Source organism: Myotis yumanensis, unplaced genomic scaffold, assembly GCF_028538775.1.
Source record: "Myotis yumanensis isolate MYYU_CA2020_CCGP unplaced genomic scaffold, mMyoYum1.0.hap1 SCAF_11, whole genome shotgun sequence".
In the NCBI taxonomy this organism is placed as follows: Eukaryota; Metazoa; Chordata; class Mammalia; order Chiroptera; family Vespertilionidae; genus Myotis; species Myotis yumanensis.
This window is the reverse complement of record NW_027223762.1, coordinates 4,379,781-4,393,530: the sequence shown is the minus strand read 5'-3', so window position 1 is coordinate 4,393,530 and position 13,750 is coordinate 4,379,781. Positions and strand designations below refer to the sequence as shown.

The following is a 13,750-nucleotide window of genomic DNA, read 5'->3' as shown; positions in this document are numbered from 1 at the left end:
TATGGAAGGCACTGGGAAAGGCTGGGTACTGGAGAGGAATATGAAAGCAGAACAGTATTTTTAGAGCAGAATGTTGCAGTGAAAATAAGATTAACTTGGTATTATCGCTAACTAGCTATGTTTCCCCCCTGCCTGTTAATGTCAGAATTAAATAGATAATTTGTAAAACTACCCTGTAAACTATAATGGTCTATGGATTTAAGATGGTTGCCTTTCTCTTACTATCGTTATCTTCAGAATTTCTTGCTGACTGTATGATTCTTTTGAAACTGTATGACTGTGATATATTTGATAAGTAACTCTAAAGTTTTGTACTAAAAATGTATAATATTGTTGATGTGATTTTGTGTAAGTTGGTTACAAGAATTAGCTTCTATGCAGAAGGCTTTTACTTGAGGACGTATGGCAAAGCCGTAGCGCTCAGGCTTACTGCTGCCTTTCCATTTTAGGTTGACTGTGCATTGTCCCTTGTTCGACTGGGGATGGAGCGGAACATCCCTGGCCTGCTGGCCCTGTGTGATGATTTGGTTACTCTGGAAGCGCTGGTCTACGAAGCCGGCTGTGACTTAACCCTGACCTTGAAGGAGCTCCAGGAGATGGGAGACATTGAAAAGCTACGGTTACTGATGAATAGTGTAGGTGTAATTTTAACTCCTGTTTTAAGTATTCCTTGTATTCTTTGATTAATGTGTGTCTCAGAGCCAAAGCGGAAATGTCCTCCAAACCCGAGAACTTAGTAAATTAAGGAAGGGTTCTTGACTTTCTAAAACTGTTTACAGTTTGATGGGTAAGTTGCTGAAGGCCTCCGACACTGTTCTGGTTGTTTTGTACCCTGCCGCCCTTTAGTCATACGAATCTATATGTAACCACCCCGCTCACCCCATTCCAGCAAGGCGTGTTTCTAAACTAGCTCTCATTCTGGTATTCATGATTCTAATCCTCCACCGTGTTAAAAGTCACAGCTACATATTTCTTTCAAGATCTGAAAAAAAAAATTACTGGCGGTCAGAGGGCTGGGTGTGTGTGAAGGAAACATCTTGACTTCAGGGTTAGTATGTTTAGGAGAATTTGCCTGTTTTCTTAGATTTTTGGGGGGTCATCCTGGGGAGAAAATACATTCCTAAAGTTAGGAGTTGGTTTCTGCTAAGCCCACCGAGTAGAGAGATACCTGTGACTCAAGAATGATGGGGCTGAGGAGGTGCTCGCTGCTTTTCCAGTCTTTGCTCATGGGCGGCTGGTGTGAATGGGCCAGGCCATCGTGGTCACAGCTGCCCGAGAGCTTCCCTTTCTCCCTGACTCTTCTTTTCTCTTGTGCTTTCTCTCCATCTTCATTTCTCTCTCTCATCCCTCTCTCTCGTCATCTTTCCCCCTCTTACCAATCCCCCTTTTGCCTTTCCCTCTACCCCTACCTTCCCTTTTTCTAATTGTTAATTTCTTTTCTGACCATCTACCCAGTGACATTGATTTGTGATATATGTAAGACTCCTCTTAAGAGATTTAGGGCTATCTCCTGGGGTAGCTAAGAGGGGATTGGGTAATTGGGGTAGCAATGAGTAAAATGATGGGTACCATTGGGAGTTCTGTGAAGGCGGTTGTAAAGGGGCAAAACAAAACAGAGGAGGAGGCCCTGACCGGTTTGGCTCAATGGATAGAGCGTCGGCCTGCGGACTCAAGGGTCCCGGGTTCAATTCTGGTCAAGGGCATATACCTTGGTTATGGGCACATACCCAGTGGGGAGTGTGCAGGAGGCAGCTGATCGATGTTTCTCTCTCATCGGTGTTTCTAACTCTCTATCCCTCTCCCTTCCTCTCTGTGGAAAATCAATAGAATATATTTTAAAAAAACCAAAAAAACAAAACAAAACAAAAAAACAGAGGAGGAGGAAAGGGCTGGAGAGAATCCCGGTTTCATGGATGAGCCTGCACTCGAGTGGCTGCTTTCTAGAGCTCTGTACACCTGTCTCTGGCTCTCGCTTCTTTATTGCACACTTCCTGTTGTTCTGTAGTGTCTCTCTGACAATATACCTGCCCCCCACATGTACACACTTGTGGGGTAGAACCTGTCTTCACTCTGGGAACCTTTGACTCAGCGCTGGCCTGTGTGGGGGGCAGGGGTCGGGTAGGTAGGGATCCAGAGGGCACTGGTGCTGAGGGGATGGGCTGCAGGCTGGAGCCTCTCTTAGCTCCCCCACCCCAGGAAGAGGTGGTTCTTCTACCTCCCAGTCCGTGGGGCGAACCGGAGTGTCTGTTTTAGGATGAGCTGGGCTTCTTCTGTTGACTCAGTATGATCATCGGGGACTTCTGGAGCGTTAGTCTGGAATAAGCAGGTGTTTAATGTAATTCAGTGCGGGCTTATTTTTCATTGCACCTTCAGTGTTCCGAGGACAAGTATGTGACTGGCGCCTACCAGTGGATGGTCCCGTTCCTCCACCGCTGTGAGAAACAGGCCCCAGGCGCGGCGCAGGAGCTGCTGAAGGAGTACTTGGTGACGTCAGCCAAAGGGGACCTGAGACTCCCCCTGAAGATATTTCAGCATTCCAAGCCAGACGTAAGTAGAAACTCTAACATCGGAGAAATCTCTGCACTGCTTCCTCTGCAGAGTTAGGTTTTGTTTATTAAATTTTAATAATAGGCTTTGCAAGTAATTTCCCTTTCAACAGAAAAGGAAATGGTCATCATTTAATTCTTTAAACATGTTTCAATAGTTCGGTCCAGAATTGTTTTGGAATTCCGTAAAATTATGTTTATTTTAACTGGTTTACTCCCATGTTTACTGACGGTTATGTTTTGGAACTGGCAACACCAAAAAGACTAACAGGTGATAGGCATTGAACTCTATCGGCAGGGGCGTTGACAGTGTGAATTCATTTAATCCTTATAGCGATCCTGTGAGGTAGCTGTTTTCATTATGTTATATTGCGGGAAAAGAGAATCGTGGGCTGGAGAGGCTGTGCAATTGCCCGGGCCCCATAGTAAGGCGTGGGATCTGGGTTCAGACATTCTAATCTCACAGTCACGTTCTTAGGTTCTTAGCCATGTGCTTCCTGCCCTTGAGGGCCTTCAAGTATTTAGGGAAATCTTTGGGGTCTCATAAGGAGATCTTGTCATTATTCTTAATAACTCTGTTGCTTAGGATTGCTGATTGATAGCTCTGTATGTCCACCGGGGTAGGCAGTTGTTGAGGTTTTGGGTGGTAAGCCATTTGGTTAAGGGCAGCATACTCCTCCAAAGCAAACCGTCTCTTAATTTAGCCAGAGATGAGATGTGCTGGTTCAGAAGGCAGGGCTCCCTTTCCTGGGAGGGACTCGGGCGGTGGCCCTGTCACCTGGGGCACAGATTTTGTAGTGAGATTCAAGCATTAGATAGGGATTCAAGCGGAAGTCATTTCAGGCCCCTCCCACCCTATGTTCTAATGGGGGCACTTCCTTGTGCTAGCTTTGTTACAACCTGAAGTCCTCTGGGGCATGTGGTCATAACCAGTAGAGTTAAGATGAAAAGGAAAGCATTGCTTATTAATTAGCATGTTCTTTGGTTTCTGGAAGCTTGTCTGTCATTGGCTGTTTAAAAGTTCCCATCTCCTCATATGCAACTACGACTTAGTATTCGGATTTTAAATCTGGGGAGCTTCCCTGGGAGCCGGGTGGGCTGCTGACGCCCGAGAAATACTGTGAGAGCAGGATGGATCGGGTATGAATGTTTTATGAGGAAGAAAGAATGACTTTAAATTCTTGTCAGTAATCTTTCGTGTGATACTTCTTCCTCACAGAATCTTATAAATCCTTTGTATATAGTCAGTTTTTTGTTGTTTTACTTGGCAATTTAGCATGTGCCTTTTGAATAAAACATAGAGCCCTTTGAAATATGTAAACAGCATAGGAGAGAACAATGGTGTTGCTGGGCTTTTCTCTCCCGCTCCAGCTTCTCTTGCTCCAGTGTTATCTTTCTACCACAACCCCCTCCAGGGGCTGCCATTGCCTGCAGGGTAAACACTCATCTCTCTCAGGTGGCCTGGAAGGTTCTTTGCAGTCTGCTCTTGTCTGCCTCCTCAGCCTCACTTCCCTCCCTGGGTGCACTAGGCCACGGCTCCGAACTTCTCCCTTCGTCACCCTGCCTCTGTGTTCTCATGGGCTCTTCCTTCTGTTTGGTGTAGTCAGCCCCCTTTCCTGCACTTACACAACACCTGCCTCCCTCCGGGCCCTGCTCTCTCAGATCCCCTCTCCAGTGAACCCTCTGGGCCTTACCCGGAGGGCTTGTTCGTCTCATGCTGTCGTGCAATGATGTGTTCACACCCTTGTCTCTCCCTCCCTTTGTTTCCTGTGTACGTTCTCTGTCTTACGTGTTTATTACAAGGGGCTAACATGGTGCCTTGTAGAGAGCAAACGCTTGGTAAATGTTGGCAGGGCACATGGATGAATGAATGATGCGTGCATGAAATCGGGTCTTATTTTTCTGCTAGAGTGACTTGATTACATTGCTTTTATTATACTGGATTGTTTACAAAAAGAGCGTATCTGGGATCTGCCATGAGTCATGCAGAGTAGATTTAGTAATGTGGCAGGAACAACGATTTTTTGTATTCGACAGTTTAGGCTAAGTTATGCTGAATTAACAAATGAGCTCAGAATCTTAGTAGCTTATAACAGCAAGTATTCATTTCTCACAGGTGTCATGTAGGCTGTTGTTGGCGTCTGCTGTGTCCCAGGTCTTATTCATTCTGGGACTTCAGTTGAAAGAATAGCCCCCTTCTCTAGCTTGTGGCACAAGAAAAAGGGCAAAGTAGAACCACACAGTGGCTCTTCAAGTTCTAGCTCAGAGTGGTTCAGGTTACTCCTCTCACACGTCACAGGCCAGAGGCGGCACATGGCTGAGCCTGCTGTTAATGGAACCGGGAAGAATAATCCCTCTTAGGGAGTCGGGAGTGTGTAATTGGGAACTAGAATACAAGCACATTTGTCATCTTTACATTCTCACGTGCCTCAAACTTTTCTTCTCTTTTACAGCATCCTAAATCACTCCTTTCTGGTTTCTCTTCGCTTGATCTGCCTTTCGAAAGTGAAACTGCCTAGAGAAGATTTAGGAATAAAATATTCTTTGTGCTCATATTGTCCTGTGTCTTCTATACTAGTATACTTTGAATGCACTAGTGCATCAGGCTATGTGCATTTTAAAAATTTTAATTTTCTAATTTATTATATACCATCCAGGTATATAACAGATTAGAATTTGGGGAATAGGGGTTCTGTAATACGTGTTTGGCAATTTATCCAGTGATTCTTTTTTTTTTAAAAATATATTTTATTGTTTTTTTACAGAGAGGAAGGGAGAGGGATAGAAAGTCAGAAACATCAATGAGAGAGAAACATCGATCAGTTGCCTCCTACACACTCCCTACTGGGGATGTGCCCGCAACCAAGGTACATGCCCTTGACCGGAATCGAACCTGGGACCCTTGATTCCACAGGCTGACGCTCTATCCACTGAGCCAAACCGGTTAGGGCAATCCAGTGATTCTGAAGGAATGCTAGGGTTAGGACAGCGATGGTGAACCTATGACACGTGTGTCAGAGGTGACATGCGAACTCATTTTTTTAGTTGATTTTTCTTTGTTAAATGGCATTTAAATATATAAAATAAATATCAAAAATATAAATCTTTGTTTTACTATGGTTGCAAATATCAAAACATTTCTATATGTGACACGGCACCAGAGTTAAGTTAGGGTTTTTCAAAATGCTGACACGCCAAGCTCAAAAGGTTCACCATCACTGGGTTAGGAACAGCTGTTTTAATTGGGAATTCACTGTATATGATAGTTTTTTAGGTGCAAGATTTTAGTTCTTTCTGATTAAATAATTCAATGGGCAATTTTAGTTTTAAAATTACTTCTAACTTAATGCTTATCTATATATATAAAAGGCTAATGTGCAAAGTGTCCCCTCGGGAGTTCGACTGGGAGACTGGGAGTTCGATCGCTCGCTATGATCACCAAGAGGCGGTGCAGATCGAAGGAAGGCTCTGGCTGGCAGCCAGCAGCTGGCAGCTGGGGAAGGAAGGCCCCAGGGACCCTACCTGTGCACGAATTTCGTGCACCAGGCCTCTAGTTGTAGAATATTTAGAAAACCTAGAAAAAGATAAAGATGGAATATATACTTTTGGCAGTATTATTGACTAGACAATCTGAAAGCAGAAAAAGTTAGCTATTTTAATTAACTTTTAATAATACTTTTATTACTGCTGCCTGTCCCTATTTTACCAGTTTGTCACTTTGAAACCTTGGACAACTTTTTGATGCCACATTAATCTTATATATTTTTTTCTTAACACCTTGAAGAAAGGTATATAAAGGCTTTAACTCAACTACTTTAAAAAATCTTTATTTCTCAGGTAACCTTGAATGTTTCTTTTCTCCATCCATTGATGTGATTTTTCTACAGAGAAAATGCCTTTGTTCGACAGTTTCCCTCCATCACTTTCCTATCTGTTTAGTGTTTCTACTAGAAGGTTGAAAACTAGTAGATCTTATTATGGAAATGATCTTAAACTTATTTTGCTATTGAAAAGGTTTCTAAGAAAACTGTTGGAAACTTCCATTTTTTTTAGTAGTGGCAATAATATAAACATTCTACACTTACTTTATTTAATCCACACAACAATGTTATACCTGTTAGGAAGTTGTTGTTAATATCCCAGGTTTATAGATGAGAAAAACAAAGCACAAATCTGTTATTTTTATGTCCCAGAAATCTAAGATTGGAACCTGTGGTTTGCAGTGGGAAGTGGTATATCCTATACAGAAAGTGACTCAATGTAGCCATTTTCTGCATCAGAAATATGGAGTATATTCTTGGATTTGAATAGTCCTGCATTACAATGTGACTTTGGGTACAATGTCAGTATTATTTAGTTAAATGGCTAATATATTATGCATCTTGAAAAATCGAACATATCTGAATATTACTTAAGGAATTTGATATATTTTTGTAGTTGAAACACATAAAATATGGCTTTAGGGTTATGTTTTTAATGAGTTGCCTTTTTAATTCACTGTGTCTCTTCTATCTTGAATGGGTTGTAAATTGAATCTGCTTTTAGCAGATGCAAAGCTTATGGGTACAAATTATCTTTTCTAGCTGATTCTATAATTAAAATGTGATTTCATTTAGAATTATTAACGATCCCCAAAGTCTGTAAGCTAAAGAAATATCAAGATTTGTTTCTGCAGTTGATTAATTGAACTATTTAATATTCTATTGACAGTGGCACTGGGGTGTGGAAAACGTGCCTGTAAATCTATTGACATTTAGTATAGTGTGCTTTATTTTCCCCAGCTGCAGCAAAAAATTATTCCTGACCAGGACCAGCTGATGGCAGTAGCTCTGGACTGCATCTACAACTGTGAACGGACTGACCAGCTCTTCCTTTGCTATGACATATTAGAATGTCTGCCACAGAGGGGATATGGGTGAGAAGCCACACTGCCAATCTTGCTGTGTCTCTATATTCTCACGGTTAAAATGAAAATGTTGCTTCTTTGAATGTTCATTGCCGAGAATTTGAGGAATATAAAAAAATATAAAGAAGAAAAAGAAATGATCTGCAAGTCAGTTGCCTACAGATAAACTTTTGTTTTTCTAGCAGTATATGGGAAGTCACTATAATTTCCTCAACCTTGATAATTATCCATTAGAAAAGAAACAAAAACACCACTACCACCACAACAAGAAATACTTTTTAAAAAGTGTATAGACAATGATATGTCTTTGTTTTAAGTTGTGTTTCCAATTAATCATTTTCTTTATTTGTATTTTTTCTATGAATTGTTTGTTCTTGGCTCTTGCCTATAGTAATCCCTTTAAGCAGAATGCATTAATATATATAATTCACTTTATTTTTTTCCTTTCAGTCTTACTGAGATATAACTAACATACAGCACCATATAACTGTAAGGTGTACAGCATAATGACTTGACCTGCAAATATTGTAAAATGATCACCATAAATAAGTTAACATTCATCACATCATATAGATACAAAAGAAGAAAAAACACAAAGGTTTTTGTGATGAGATCTTTTAGGATTTACTCTATGAGAAATTTAAACATACAGCAGTATTGACTATAATTGTCATGCACATTACATCCCTAGGAGTACTTATTTGTCTTATAACTGGAAATTTGTATTTTTTGACCATCTTCATATAATTACCCCACCTTCCATTCCCTGCCCATGGTAACCACAAATCTGATTTTTTTTTTCTGTGAGTTTAGTAGTGTTGTTTTTTAATTATACGTATAAGTGAGGTCATACAGTATATTTGTTTGGCTTATTTCATGCAGCATAATATCCTCAAGGCCCATCCATGCTGTAAGTGGCAGGATTTTCTTTTTTTTTATGGATGAATAATATTCTTTTATGATATATATTTCAGACACACACACACACATTATAGAAATGGGAAGTCACTATGTATGTGTCACACACACACATATATCAAATTTGCTTTATCCGTTCATCTGTTGATGGACACTTAGGTTGTTTCTATGTCTCAGCTATTGTAAATAATGCTTCAGTGAACATGGGGGTGCAGATATCTCTCCGACACAGTGATCTCATTTCCTTCATCTATATACCCAGGAGTGGAATTGCTGGATCACATGATAGTTCAGTTTTTAATTTCTTGAGGAATGAATTTACATAATTTTTAACTGGGCTTATATTTAAGTGGAATTTACACAACATTCCTTTGTTTCATTTAGTTGTATGCAATCATATTTATATTTTCTTTTTGGAAGTCAGACAACATTCATTCTTTCAATCACTCCTTCAAATCTAGTAAATCTCATAAATTTAACGTCTGGAGAAGTTAATACCAACATATGGAAGGGCATGGAATGCAGTCAGTGGACCTGTTTGTAACCCTTTGTGACTTTAACCAAGCCACTTAACTTCTTGGTCCTCAGTTTCCTCATTTACAAAATCAGATATTGATTCATGGAGGTCTCCTCATGCTCTGATTATTCTCTTTGCCCTCCGCCACCCCCCCCTTCTCCCTCTTCTTTTCTCCCTGCCTTTTATCCTGTGTGTGTGTGTGTGTGTGTGTGTGAAATGAATGGTAGAAATCACCAGTTTTGCAACCCACTGTGAAATACTTGTTTCATGCCTGAATTCAGGCGAGAGGTTTTCTAAAAAATAAATTTTGTGTGTGTGTAATTTCACTGAGGAATTTACCTTTATAAACCTTTCATCAAGCTCTGAAATGTAGCTTCACTGGGAGTCAGACCCCTGGCAGCCTGTGCCTCCTGGTGAGAAACAGCAGGAAGTAAAATTGTTTCCCTGAATCTCATCAGTCCTTTAAACTGCACTCTGGCTTACAGCACATGCAGGGAAAGAGGAACAAGTTAAGCAGAGTGTGAGCTATGCCACAGTCAGCGGGCCTTTTCACGTTGAGAAGTCAGTGTCCTAGAGAAGCACAGTGGTGAGGTGGGGTGCTACAGTTCTAAAGCCAGGGAGTCCAAAGGGACATAACCCCCTTCAAAGTTTTCACTGAAATCATGTGGGGAGCAGGAAAGGTCAGGAGATTGGAAGACGTGTGACAGATGAGCAGCTGTGGCTGCCTCACCTTTCCCAGCCTTGAGAACCTGTCTTAAAGCAAGCACTCGCTGTAGATGGTGTTCTTCTTGACTTGGCCTCTGCCAGCTTGAGGCCTCCTTTGTTGCCCCTGACTCAACTGGGTAAAAGTTGACTTCCTGATTTCCTGACATGTATATCTTCAAAAACTAAACATATTTGACTTTTTTCAGTAAGATCAAATAAGCATAAGCTTATCTATTAATTTTTAAACAGTAATTTGTCTACCATGAGGAGATAGTCATAGTGCCAATAGGATGAGGATATTATTATTTGTTTAAATATATTTTTATTGATTTCAGAGAGGGAGGGAGAGACAGAAGCTTCAGTGATGAGAGAGAATCATTGCTTGGCTGTCTCCTGCAGGCCAATAGGATGATGATATTAAAATAATTTTTTAAATTGTAGACATGACAGTCTATAGGGATATTTTCCGTGATTCTCTTTGCTCTTTGTGCCCAGTTTGCCAATTTATATTCTCCCAGTGATTGGTTGTTTTTTCTTGGTGGTTCAGTGGTTGTTACTTACCAAATAGTAGACTCTTTTTTTTTTTTTTTTTTTTTTTTTTTTGCCATTTAGAGAATGAACAATCACTTACTAAATTTAATTAAACTTTTGTGCATCTTACCTAGGCAGCATACTTCATCTGGCTGAAAGAAACCTTTTGTCATTGTGTTTGTGAATGTCAGTTCACAAAGGAAGAACTATATTCTTGCCAATCAATGACAAATGTTTATTACCGAGCTATTAACTGATAATTTAAAAAATATTATTCCTGGATGTTAATGGAAGTTAGATCTGACAGATGATCTTTTTTTTTTAAAAAGACTTTAAGTGTAATATACCCTAATTTATCACTCTAGTCCAAGTCTTAAAATTTGGTTCAAAAAATAGTATAATCTTTGTAAATTGCACTAAATAACTGCCAAGTAGATTTAGAATCAGGACAGATTGATCGTTTCCAAAATAATGAGGCTTTTGTGTTCAAGTTAGGTCATTTTTAATTGTCCAAGTCCAGAAAAGAACTTTACTTGGTCTCTTTGTTAAGAAAACCCTCCAATCTTTCGGGAATGCAGCTGGGTCAGTGCGGCGGCTCTGTTGCCAGTGTTCCCTCCGTGGTTGGGACACAGCTGTAGAGGATGGAAGAGGACTTTGATAGCAGTTGCTAAACTTTGCTGCCAAATCGCTGCCTTCACTTGTATGTGCTTGGGCCATGCTAAGGCTGCCCGACCGGCACATTTGCACCAGTGTGTGACTTTTTCATGATAATGTTTCTCTCAGTCCCCTGTCCACGTGCTTCCTCACAAAGGGTTTGCTTTTATTGATGGCCCTGCTTCCCCCTGGTTCCTTCATATTGAAGTGGTTGCAGAGGGAGTGATGATATGAAGAAGAACCAAGAACTTAGGATCCTGATGGAAGCTTCCCAGGGTATCACAGGTGGTGTAGACAGGCCGGGAGAAAGCCATCATGCGGGGCCACTTTCTTATCTGTTTTATTGGTTCAAAGAACAGAAATAAATGACAGTTTCCTCCTTACCTTCTTAAAAGAAAAAAGGCAATTGGTTTATAATTCTTTTTTTGCGTGTGTCTTTTGGTAGAACTGAACTTAGAATTCTTTAGAAAATAGTTGCCCATGTCTTGCTAATGTAAAATAGAGAATTTTGTTTTACTCCATTATGTTTTATCTTAGTCTCTTGAGGCATGAAAGATGCTGAATGAGTTCAGGAGATAGGCCTGGGATTTCACCTGGACCGTGGAAAATTGTGACGTATTAAGTTCAGGAAACAGCGTGTCTTTTTTTTTTTTTTTTTCAGTCAAATGAGTTTTGAACTTTATTTAAAGAACTACTACTGGAATTTAATTGTAATTTATTTCTTAATCCTTTAGCCCTAAGACAGAGGCAACCACCGCTCTTCATGACATGGTAGACCAGCTGGAGCAGATTCTCAGGTGAGAAGAGTGACAGTCTGTGGCTCTGTGCTGATTAAGAAATGTCATTTTAAATATGCTTAGCAGTCATTTCCAGTTGGACCAATGTATGTGTGACTCTTGTGTGTGAGTGAGTTGTCTTCAAACAAATATAGCACTAGCTTATTTTATAAACGGCTAGAGTAATAAGATCATGGGCTTCGAAGACTGGTAGACTTGTGTTCAAATCTAGGTGTGGCCATTTACCAGTGGTGTGATCTTTGAGCCTAGGGTTTTGTATCTGATGTTGAACTCATGAGGTTATGGAATTAACATTAGAGTAAGCATTTAAAGTACTTTTCACACTGTAGGTAAACAACAACAAAAAATTAGTTCCTGTACTAATTACTGCATTTATCAGCAAACAGTGTTCATTATACTCCTAACTTCGCTTTTTGGGACAATACATTTGATTGAATATCCAGATATAGCACACTGCACTAGTGCCTTTAAGTAACTGTAGTAATATTCTTTTACTGTCAAATGAAAAATCAAATTGTCTCTTTTGGGGACTGAAATTTCCCAGTTTTCCATTTAGGAAGTCTAATATTTATTAGTATTTATTTTTATATAAGTATGTAATTATGGTTGTGTATAATTTTTAACTATTTGTATTAAAAATAAAATTTTAGGAATGATAAACTTTGTTCTTCCTATATGTAATTATAGAAATTATAGGAAATAAATAATAACATCGATTTATTGTAATATGTATAGTAAAGTATAATAATTTGCAATCTGTGAATTAGAATTATTTTCATTCAAATTAAAGGACTTTAGTATAAAGATATTTTGAAGTTCACTGGGTTAAGTCAGTATAGATTTATTCCTTACAAATCTTCATGGTTGCCTTTGTCCCCTAATGAAACTGAACCGCCTCAAAGATCTACAGTGAAATAAACAATTTATTTCACCCTCTGTCACTGGTTGTAGCTGTGGGCAGTCCTCATAGTCACTTATACTCTCAGTCTCTCCAGGGAACAGTACCATCCTGTAGGTTCTGGATGATACCGGCCTTTCACTGTTGACCTTAATTGCTGATCTTTTAAAATAAGAACTTTTTAGTCCTGTTCCAACTTATAGTCATTAATAGGTGATAAATGTTTTGACGTGGCAGGTGACATGACCCATGAAACCTGTCTTTGTGAAGAGTGATTAAATGCTAACCAGTCTCTCCGTAAGCCCAGTAGTAGTTAATGCATAAATGTGAGGTCTGGCGAGGTAGTCCCGGTGTATGTCCTGCTGATAGTCATGGAATGGAATATCTCAAGAAGGTTCATATGAGACCAAGAAAGTCTGTGATATATTTTGTATGTTTATAGAATGGATTCTGGAGGGAGATTGAGTCTTATGGTATTTCTGTGGCTTTCCAACTATGAAATTCTTTGCTTATTGCTTTTTTAGCAGCCTTGCCTATAACAAAATACTCAGTAGGATTGTTAAGAGTTAAAGCTGGGTATTGAAATGATAAATTTGGCTTATTTTACTGACTTGATGCTTTTAGAGTCAGGAAAAGTGTATTAAAGGATTTGGAGAGAAAGATATGTTATGCTTTTTTGTGTGCTTGTTACTTCTTCCAAGCATATTGTAGTAAAAGTCAGTAGGGGAAAATGATTTGATATATAATTACTAGTTTGTCTTTTTTCTGAGAATTAATGTAATATATAAAATTGGGTTGTTCTATGTGTGTGTGTGGTTTTTTTTAATAGGAAATACCTAACTGCTACTTATAGATTTAAGATGCTTAGACTTTGTTTGGTAGCCAGACTTGAAAAGTCTTCTTTCACTTCCAGCGTGTCAGAGCTTCTGGAGAAACATGGCCTTGAGAAGCCAATTTCATTTGTTAAAAACACTCAGTCGAGCGCAGAAGAGGCGCGCAAGCTGATGGTTAGACTGACCAGGCACACCGGTCGGAAGTGAGTAATAAAATTGGTTGATACTTGTATACGGTTAAAAATAAGACTGCTTTTTTTTTTCTTCATTGAGTTATACATGACCCACAATAGATTGGCGTATTTAAAGAGAGTAGAATTTAAGTTTTGATAGATATATATGCCCATGAAACCATCATTACATTCAAGATAATAAGCATATGGGTAAATCCTAACTGTCTTTCCTGCCCCTTTATACTTCTCTCCCTACTGCTTCTCTTCATCAC

General features: G+C 39.5%; 1 protein-coding gene across 2 annotated transcripts in view; it reads left to right on the top strand.

The window, feature by feature from the left end:
* NBAS (NBAS subunit of NRZ tethering complex) overlaps positions 1 to 13,750 on the top strand; it is a 196,778-nt gene that overhangs the window by 86,265 nt on the left and 96,763 nt on the right. Inside the window, exons 24-28 of one of the 2 annotated variants that reach the window (XM_070428702.1) lie at positions 450 to 635; positions 2,374 to 2,547; positions 7,328 to 7,461; positions 11,512 to 11,574; positions 13,386 to 13,508. In XM_070428702.1, the coding sequence (XP_070284803.1) occupies positions 450 to 635; positions 2,374 to 2,547; positions 7,328 to 7,461; positions 11,512 to 11,574; positions 13,386 to 13,508 (680 nt within the window). The remainder of the gene's footprint in view (positions 1 to 449; positions 636 to 2,373; positions 2,548 to 7,327; positions 7,462 to 11,511; positions 11,575 to 13,385; positions 13,509 to 13,750) is intronic. The other variant, XM_070428703.1, reaches the window with a different exon arrangement.